Genomic DNA, 10121 nt, shown 5'->3' with positions numbered 1-10121 from the left:
TAATGTTACTTAACATACCTTAAACATAGCGTAATGTTACTTAACATAACAAACGTAGCGTAATGTTACTTTACATAACTTAAACGTAGCGTAATGTTACTTAACATAACTTAAACGTAGTGTAATGTTACTTTACATAACTTAAACATAGCGTAATGTTACTTAACATACCTTAAACATAGCGTAATGTTACTTAACATAACAAGCGTAGCGTAATGTTACTTAACATAACTTAAACGTAGCGTAATGTTACTTAACATAACAAGCGTAGCGTAATGTTACTTAACATAACTTAAACGTAGTGTAATGTTACTTAACATACCTTAAACATAGCGTAATGTTACTTAACATAACAAACGTAGCGTAATGTTACTTTACATAACTTAAACGTAGCGTAATGTTACTTAACATAACTTAAACGTAGTGTAATGTTACTTTACATAACTTAAACRTAGCGTAATGTTACTTAACATACCTTAAACATAGCGTAATGTTACTTAACATAACAAGCGTAGCGTAATGTTACTTAACATAACTTAAACGTAGCGTAATGTTACTTTACATAACTTAAACGTAGCGTAATGTTACTTTACATAACTTAAACGTAGCGTAATGTTACTTTACATAACAAGCGTAGTGTAATGTTACTTAACATAACTTAAACGTAGCGTAATGTTACTTTACATAACTTAAACGTAGCGTAATGTTACTTAACATAACTTAAATGTAGTGTAATGTTACTTAACATACCTTAAACATAGCGTAATGTTACTTAACATAACAAACGTAGCGTAATGTTACTTTACATAACTTAAACGTAGCGTAATGTTATTTAACATAACTTAAATGTAGCGTAATGTTACTTAACATAACATAACGTAACTTATCTGTGAAGTAAACTTTTATTCTGTTGTATTTATTCACCTTTTAACTTTCAAGCTCAATTATTCACTTTCAGGTCCCAAAATCTGAGTAAAACTGTAATTAATTGGACTTATTTTACGACCGATTAGTCCAGAATTTTCTTAACAACCGGCTCACTTCTCAAACCGGAATCTTTTTTTTAAACCGGGTAGTGTGTTTTGTGAGTAAACCTACATTGGATTTTATTTTGAAAAGACGCCATTTGTGTAAAAATCTGAGACATCTTGACTCGTGCATAACCGACCGTAGAGGGAAGCGTAGGAGCATCATGTGACGAGTTGAGAGTGAGAACGTGTTGCTCTTAAAGCTACAATTATTTTAAAGTTTAAATATAAAGCACTTTTTAAAAACCTTCAATTTGTTCAACAAATTAATTTGCATTTGCTTCTTTGCCAATAAACTTTAAATTACCAAATTGATCAGTTAGGCTTTTAATAATAAAAATATAATGTCAATATTAAATGATAAAAGTTGAAGCAGTTTACAGTCCAAACAAACAAATAAGCGTTTGGATTTAATACATCGTAGCATTCAGTTTCCTAAAGCAGCAACTTTTGGATACTTTTACATAATTACAGACGTAATCATTCATACTTTTTCAAAATAAACTTCCCTTTTGCTCAACAAATCAACAGACTTGATTGAGATAAGGATGTGAACATTTACTTTAACGTTTGAATATCTTATATCTAAAGTGATGAAACGATGAAACCCACAGATCTCTGAAGCTCTACAATCAACGTTGATTTAAATAAATATAAATATCCAACATCAGGTTCTCAGAGCGTCCTGTGGACGCTGAGAAACTCTGCTTCTGTCGCAGAATTCTGTCGCATGAGAGAATAGAACAGAAATGGTTGATATGCAGCTCACTGATCATCAGTCATGTGATCGACTGTAAATTAACTTCTTCATCATTTTTGGCAGTTTGAAGCTTAAAATAAGTGATATGAAGTCGTGTCGTCCTCTTCACTGAATATCAAACAGAAAGATTAAAGACGTGACGACCAGCCGGTCTAGAAAAGACTTTTATTCATCGCGTGTCATCAGTCGGTTCAGCTGCTCTGATGATATGAAAAACTACAAAACTTAATTTTGGTCCCTTCTGGTGCAGAAATGTGTCCAACACGACGAGAATGAACGACGACAACTACCAGCTACCCTCATGTTGTGATGTTCTTCTTTTTGTTTGATGTGATTTCATCCTTGAGAAATAAAAAGCGTGTGACGTCTTCTTTCCGACTGCACGTTTAACACGGAGCACCTTCGTAGCGTTTCCTGATTTTGACTGAAACATTCGTTTAAAGGGATTCTTCATCTTCAACCAGCCTCAAGCTGAGCGGGTGATGACACACAGCTGCTGCACACAAACAATGGCGTTATTATCTCGTTCATACCACTCATGCATTTCGTCACATTGAAAGCACAAATAATCCTTCATGACAGCTCATCTTTATATTCTGATTAAAGAGCCTCAACTTCCCACTAAAGCACGTTGGGACGAGTTGTATTTGTATTCATCTGCAGGTTTGTTGCATGTTCCTGCTGCTCTGAATAATACAAGTCCTGATTGGATCATGAAGTGAAGCAGATGTTAGCAGTGAGACTAGAAGAGAGGACCAGGTGTTTCCTCTCCTCTGATCGGGTAGAAGATGTGAGAGCAGGAGGACGTTCAGCTCCACAACTGTACGAGTTGCATGAAAGAGCTTAAACGTGTCCGATGAGTCTGCAGACTCTTTATCCAAACACCAAACCCTGCAGAGCTGAGAGTCAAAGAGGACCTGCAGACTGTGATGTAAGAAGCTCCAGTGAGTCAGAAGAAGCTCAGCTGCTCAACAAGAAGCTGATTTCTGTTGATTTCCAACACAGACTTTAACTGTGTTGATGCTTCAAGTTGAACGTTCCTCGTCAACATAACAGAACCAGCTGAGACTCACTGAAACACTCAACACGTGTCTCACCAGAACTGTTCTCACTTTAAGGATAAATTGTCAATAATTTGGGGTTATTGTTGTGAAACACTGGCTCCACGGTGACGCGTGTACATGCACACTGAGATCCCACTTTAGTTCAGAACATGACCATATGCTGAGTGTGATCCGGGACCCCGTCTACACCTCTATAATAAACAATGTGAAGCTAATAGCTAATTATTTCTTATTCATACACATTTGATATTTGGCGCTGTGGCAAAAACTCTAAAATAGAAAAAGGACTCGTATATGGACGAGCAACGAGGTGAAGAAGCTGCTCAGCGTTACTTTACAACACGAGGCGACTTAAAAACACAAGAAAACGTTGATTGCGAGTCTTTCAGCCGTCGTCCACACGGATACAAAGTTGTTTTTAAATCTGGCGTAAAAGCGCTTCACTCACTCTAAAGTCATCGACAAGAAGCCGCCACAGGCTGCTCAACATCCAGTGGGATCATGGTCACATGAACACAAGACACTGTCAGGATGTTCTGAATCAGGGTTTCTAGATTCAGAGTTTAAGAAGCTTTCTTTGGACACGCAGCACATTCACAATATGCGTCTCAATCAGGGTTTTACAGTGTACGTCGGTTCTTGTGCACGGCAGCGTTGTTTTGCTTGTATTGGTTCATTTAAAAGGGACAGTGCATATCAATAAACATTCCTGTAATGCGGCGGAGTTAGCCAAGACGCTGTTTTTCATCTGCCGTCCCTGGAAAAGCTTGTAACAGAAAAAGCCTGAAGAACATAGTTCTGCAAATCTGGCGAGAGAGCGACGGTTCAGTAAACAGGAACATGAACTCGCTCGTAAACATCAGAACATCGTCTTATTCGGGGCAAAACAACTTAAACTTTTGTGCATGTAAACGTAGTCGGTGTAGAAGTTTTCAATCAAGAAGATTTCACAGCTCTGAAGTGTGAATCTTCATTATTTCTGTCACACAAAACAAATCCTAGAATTTAAAATGAAAAGGTGTTTCTGCTTCAGAGGCTGAATCCCGGTTCACTCAGAGATCTTCATGACGTGTTGAATCATCATGTGATCAGGTGATACTCTCTAGTACATCGTACAAGTATTGGATCAGCATAGCATCACAACATTGATATTGATATTGTCTTCTATCATAATCTGCAGGATCAACACTTTGAAAACCATAATTGTATTGAAGTGTCACCAAACTGCACATATTTAGTGCTGGAGTCACCAGTGAGGATCAACACCAGCAGAGTGACCCTGAGGTCCACGTCTTCTCCTTCTACGTCCGGATGATGTGAACAGATTCATTCATCGATCTGTAACCGCACAGACATGTGCTGCCTCCTCAAATCAAAACAGCAGCAGCGCCATTTTGCTGGCCTGCAGAGTGACTAATGCTCGTGGGATTCATCTCTCTGCAGCAAAACATCCACAACTGAGCTCTCCGTCCTCCCCAACTCCTCCCTGATACGCCTGAAGCGATTAAGGAAGACGTGTACGGCTCGTTGTTCTCAGGGTTACACAAGCAGACTTTCATAGAGAGGGGGCAGGTGTGCTGCAGCTTGTTCAGAGAACGGCAGTGTCTGATCAGGCTTCTCTGACGGTGGCAGCTTGTATCCTCTGAGATGTTTGGTGCTGCATTCAGAGCCACATAGCTGCCAGTAAAGAGGGCGGGACCTCAGTGTTTTTGGGGAGACGTGGAGGTTTTTGGAACCTGTCACACTTGAAATTCAGGCAAAATAATGAGCCTTACAATATGACTTCATGTTACGTATGGCCGCACATTATACAACTGATATTTGTTATCAGTAACAATATTCCATCCGATTTGCTTCATTTTAGAGGGAATTCTAATGTTTTTCTTATTCCCATAATTGTGGCCATTCGGACTAATAAATCACGCTGACTTTGCACTTTTGGGAAACAGGTGCGATTCTCCTGGAGGTTTCCAAATGAACTTAAATCGAACATAAATCCCAAATCTTTATATGCAAATCCAAACACAAGCAACTTGCTTTTTAGAACCTTGTTAATCTGAATCAGAGTCCACAGACGAGCTCGATCTTATTCTACGGAATCAGACGTCATCTGAAGTGAAAGGTTATCAACAGGTTTCACTGTCAGTGGACAGGTTGTTCACTAGCTAGCTAACCAGACAGCTAGCTCGGTTAGCCGTCTAGTTGCCCCATAAGTACGACCCTATGCATTGAGCTAATATAGCTAATCAAATGTGATAATTTCTCTGTTTACTTTCATTTGAACTCAGAGAGAAAGGTTAGTGGTTTGCTAGTTAGCTAAGCTACCAGCTAGCTTCTTTAGCCGACAAACCGACCACTCAATTGACCCTCTGTAGTTACAATAGTTAATCCACTAATTTATGTTAGCCTTCGTTTGGATTTAAAAACAAACATTTGAGTAGTTTCATTTACATTATGACCACAAAAGAACTAATATACGAGAGAATATAACTAAGTATTGGAATGTCCGCTTATGGATGCTAATACCTGCAGATGTATAAAATAAATACCATAGTTTCTCTGTAATTTCCATGCAAACAATCCATACTTCAACACCTCTATCTTGTTCACCGTACTGCAGCCGTGTGTCATCAACAAGGACCAATGTGAGCGTCTGTGGGCCCAGAACTCTGCCTCCAGGTTAAGGAATAAATTCACTATCAAATGGGTTGAACCCTCTTCTCTTCCAGGTGTGCAGGGAGTCGTGCTTCTTCATGGCAGGAGAAGCTAAGCTGCACGTATGAGCTCTTTGTTTCCTGTCGTATCGGGAGGCACTTCAGTCAAATCTATAATGAGACGGGGTTCAAGGCACTAGAAACTAATTTTAGATATATCTATGCAATTTGTTTAAATATGTCTGCTTCCCTTCTTCAAACTGTTTTTAAAAGTCAAATGCATGAAAGAACAGAAATTGGGTCACAAATGACATAAAGAATGATCCCACGCTCTCCACCATCACAGATCAAAGCTTTCCATGAGAGGATGTTATTTCTGAAGTGTGATTCTTTAAAGAGCTCATCAGACATGTCTCTTCTGATGCTTGTTTTTTGTTGCCCCTTTCCTTTTGTTTCTTGTTTTTGTTTTTTTAGCAGATTTGTCCCCTCCGGCAGTTATAGCTCCGTCATGCACCGTATCCCGTCGTTAGCTTGACAACAATGAGGAGAATCATCATCATCATCATCATCATCATCATCATCATCCCCCAGCTCCCGAGGTCCCTCCACAACTGCAAGCAATTGAATACTGTAGTCATGCATTGAGTATACGTAGCTATACCATAGCTAATTAGGCCATAATGCTTTAGTATTGTTCACATGCCATGATCTTCCAAAAAGAAGTGTTCCTGTTCCCTTAATGCGTTAACATTCAACATGTAAATGCTTCTGAAAATAATTAAAAAACAATAATAATAAATAGCCAGTGCACTTTTGGTGAAAACAAATGAAGAGAAAAAGTTCCAGGAAGAGAAGATGAGGGTTTTAAAAGAAGAGAGAGGGACAAAGAGAAGAACATGTCAAAGTAAAAATGAGGTCAGGTCTTGTGCATGCCGATATAAGAGAGAAGAGTCTCCACATGCTTTCTTTATATAAAGGAGTGTTGCATGGCGTCACACAGGGAACCTCCAGCCGACCTGTAGCAGCAGCAGCAGATAATCCTCCACGAGGCTCGGCACACTTCCTGTTTGGTTCTTAAGGTGCCTGGAAAAAACATCCGTCAACATCTGGTGTTGAGTTTTCCCAAAAAAAATAAAAAGTTCCTGGATGTGCCGCATAAAAAAAAACACTGTAATCCACTCGGAAATGTGACGAAGTTCTTCAGATCTCAGCTAATTGTTGTTTGTTTGTTGTTGAGTCTTCTGCACAAAGCTCGGTGTCGGGAGATTTGTGGATAAATTCTGGTGTCAGATGAGTTAATTGTTCCCTCGTTTCATTTATATATTCAACTCTCAAACTTTTCTGCCTTTTCTTAAACTAAATGTGGGACTTTGTATTCATATCCTGCACTGCTATTATTCTCTTGTTTCATCTTTTTTAACTTATTTTAATTATTATTTCCTGTTGTTGAAAGGTGCTACACCAGTACATTTGCCTTGAGGGAAATGAACTCCCTTTGATTTACTAAATCTTTGCTGTTAAATGACGCTCTTGTGCATCCGTCTGTATCCATGAAAAGCTCCAAAAACAAGATTGTTTTCATGTCATTTGATGTGAAACAAGCTACAAATTCCTTTTCAGAGACGTCAAAGACAGAATACCTCGAGATCACTTCAGGACTGCAGTTTGAGAATGTGCGAGAGATATTTTTTTAAATAACGGAATAAATTGGTGCAACAGTGACTCTTGTCTCAAGTTTTGGAGCAGAGACACTTGTTTCTACATTTCCCATAGTGCAACTTGATAATAACTTACATGATGTCACTTCCTGTCTGGTAAGTTTGGAATGATCAAAGCAGAAGAAGTCGAGACGTCCTGACTTATGTCTTTCGTTAGACTCTTGCAAATCTCCCAAAACGACTGATTAATATATCAAAGAAACATTCCCCCCCGACACCAGCTGATCTCTGTGATTACCAAACAAGTCTGTCGTTGTGTTTTCATGAACTAACTGAGCCTTTCTACCTTCTTTTGTTTTGTAAATGTGTCTGAATCAAAATGCAAAAGAAGAATTAAAATGCACCAATGGAGATAAAGCATCGAGATATTTCTACAATATTTACACCACCGCGGAGCACGTCGGTTGTCGGTTTGTCGCCGCCTCACACGTCGGTGAGCAGCTTCCCCTTGTTCACACAGTTCTGGCTGGGCGCCGTGCAGTTGGCAGTCCTAAGGTTCGCTTCCCTAAAGTTATCGATGCTGTTGTTCATGTCCTCGTCTATCTCCATGTACTCCGACTTGCTGACCGCCGACGAGCTGCGGCGGCTCGAGTTGGTGTCCGACGCCAAGTTCTGGTTGCTGACGTTGAGCAGCTGCGCCTGCTCCTCGCCCTCCGTCTCGCGGTGGTAGAAGTAGTTGAAGTTGGACACGATGACGGGCACCGGCAGCGCGATGGTGAGCACGCCGGCAATTGCGCACAGCGAGCCCACGATCTTCCCCCCGATGGTCACCGGGTACATGTCCCCGTAGCCCACGGTGGTCATGGACACCACGGCCCACCAGAAGGCGTCGGGGATGCTGGTGAAGAACGAATCCTTCTCCTCGGCCTCGGCGAAGTAGACGGCGCTGGAGAACAAAATCACGCCGATGAAGAGGAAGAAGATGAGCAGGCCCAGCTCCCGCATGCTGGCCTTTAGAGTTTGACCCAAAATCTGGAGCCCCTTGGAGTGCCGGGACAGCTTAAAGATCCTGAACACCCTCACCAGGCGGATTACCCTGAGAATAGCCAGAGACGTGGCCTGTTCCCCTCCTCCTCCTCCTCCTCCTCCTCCTCCTCCTCCTGCTCCTCCCTTACTCTCCTTGCTGTCCTGGTCGTCGGCCAGCTCCGTCCCGAGCGTGATGAAGTACGGGATGATGGCCACGATGTCGATGGAGTTCATCATGTTTTTAAAGAACGCCGCCTTGCTGGGACAGGCGAAAAACCGGACTATCAACTCAAAAGAAAACCAGATGATGCAGAGCGTCTCCACCACGAAGAACGGGTCTGTGAGGACGTTCGGCTTGTAGTAAATCGTGATGTTCCCCACGACGCGCATCCGCTGGTTGGGATCCTCCTTCAGCTCCGGTAACGTCTCCAAACAAAATATGACTATTGAAATAAGGATAACCATCACCGAGACGATGGCGATCCCCCGGGCGGGACCCGAGCTCTCCGGATGCTCGAAGAGGAGCCAGATCTGCCGCTGGAACTCCTTCTCCGGCAATGGTCGCTCCTCCTCCCGGATAAATCCCTCGTCCTCGCGAAACTTCTCCATGGCCTCCGCGCCGAGTTCGTAAAACTTTATCTCCTCCGAGAACATATCCAGCGGCACGTTGACCGGCCGCCTCAGCCTCCCGCCGGACTGGTAGTAGTACAGGATGGCGTCGAAACTCGGCCGATTCCGGTCGAAGAAATACTCGTTTCGCAGAGGGTCAAAGTAGCGCATCCTCTTCTTGGGGTTCCCGAGGAGGGTCTCCGGGAACTGGGCCAGCGTCTTCAGCTGCGTCTCGAAGCGCAAGCCCGAGATGTTGATGACCACCCGCTCGCAGCAGTCGTGGTCGTCGTGGTCGTCGTCGGGCGGGTACAGGTCCTGCGGGTGGCCCGGCAGGGTGGAGGTCTCGTCCATGTTCTCCGTGGACACCACAGTCATCCTTGCTGGCGGGCGGTGGTGGTGGGCGGGAAGAAGAGGAAGTGGCGTGAAGGTGAAGGACAGCAGGTCGAAAGACAAGAAGCCTCTACTGAGGCCGAGAGCTGTGCAGAGCCTCCCTCTCCTTCATCATCATCATCACCGTCGTCTTCTTTCTCCTCATCGAACGCTTCGTCACCTGCAAAGACGGACAAACGTCTCAGATATAAAACCCACCGTGTGCTACACTTCAGCAGCCCTGTGCTGCAGTCACTGGACCTCTTTTTTTTACCGCATACATCAGTATTCAAGTTTGCAGTCCTGCTGCGCTTCCTCTCTCTCTCCTTCTCTCTCTGTCTCTCTCTCTCTCTCTCTCTCTCTCTCTCTCTCTCTCTCTCTCTCTCTCTCTCTCTCTCTCTCTGCGCACATCAGGACCTGCAGTTCTCTTCTCACTCATCACATTTAAACACTTATACAAATCAACAGATCAATAAATGTAAATTAACAGAGAAGCTGATGGATTTAAAACACCTACCTTGAGTTTTGGAGAGCAGCAGATGGAGAGGAAGGTCCCCCCCCCCCCCCCCCCCCCCCCCCACCACCCCCCCTCCACACACCTTTTCCCCAACTTGGGGTTTAAAGCTGATATCGTTTTACAGGATCTCTTAAAACTGGATAGACTATGTTGTCTTGGTCCACATCCGGATCCTCTTGGTGTTGGTTGTCAGCCCGCTGCAGCAGCAGGAGGAGGAGGAGGAGGAGGAGGAGGAGGAGGACGGTTCTGAACCTCGGCTCAGCTGCAAAAATCCTGACTGACAATTTATTAGAAGCATGACGGGAAATAAGGAGAGAATCAGACGCCGGATCGATGCGCTCCCAGTCTGTTCTGGGAGGACTGGACACTGCAGCATCAGCAGAAACGCGTCTCTCTCTCTCTCTCTCTCTCTCTCTCTCTCTCTCTCTCTCTCTCT

General features: G+C 43.1%; 1 protein-coding gene across 1 annotated transcript; it reads right to left on the bottom strand.

Moving 5' to 3' along the window:
- Positions 1-818: 818 nt before the first annotated feature.
- On the bottom strand, positions 819-9727 carry LOC116377427 (potassium voltage-gated channel subfamily A member 1-like). Its single transcript, XM_031839068.1, has 2 exons — positions 9686-9727; positions 819-9349 (listed from the first exon to the last, which is right to left on the bottom strand). Exon 2 carries the CDS (start codon positions 9172-9174, stop codon positions 7648-7650), a length of 1527 nt encoding a protein of 508 aa, XP_031694928.1. The 5' UTR covers positions 9175-9349; positions 9686-9727; the 3' UTR covers positions 819-7647.
- Positions 9728-10121: the final 394 nt, after the last annotated feature.

Source organism: Anarrhichthys ocellatus, unplaced genomic scaffold (assembly GCF_004355925.1).
Source record: "Anarrhichthys ocellatus isolate YVR2014 unplaced genomic scaffold, GSC_Weel_1.0 scaffold1236, whole genome shotgun sequence".
NCBI classification, from domain to species: Eukaryota; Metazoa; Chordata; class Actinopteri; order Perciformes; family Anarhichadidae; genus Anarrhichthys; species Anarrhichthys ocellatus.
This window is presented reverse-complemented; position numbering and strand designations above follow the sequence as displayed.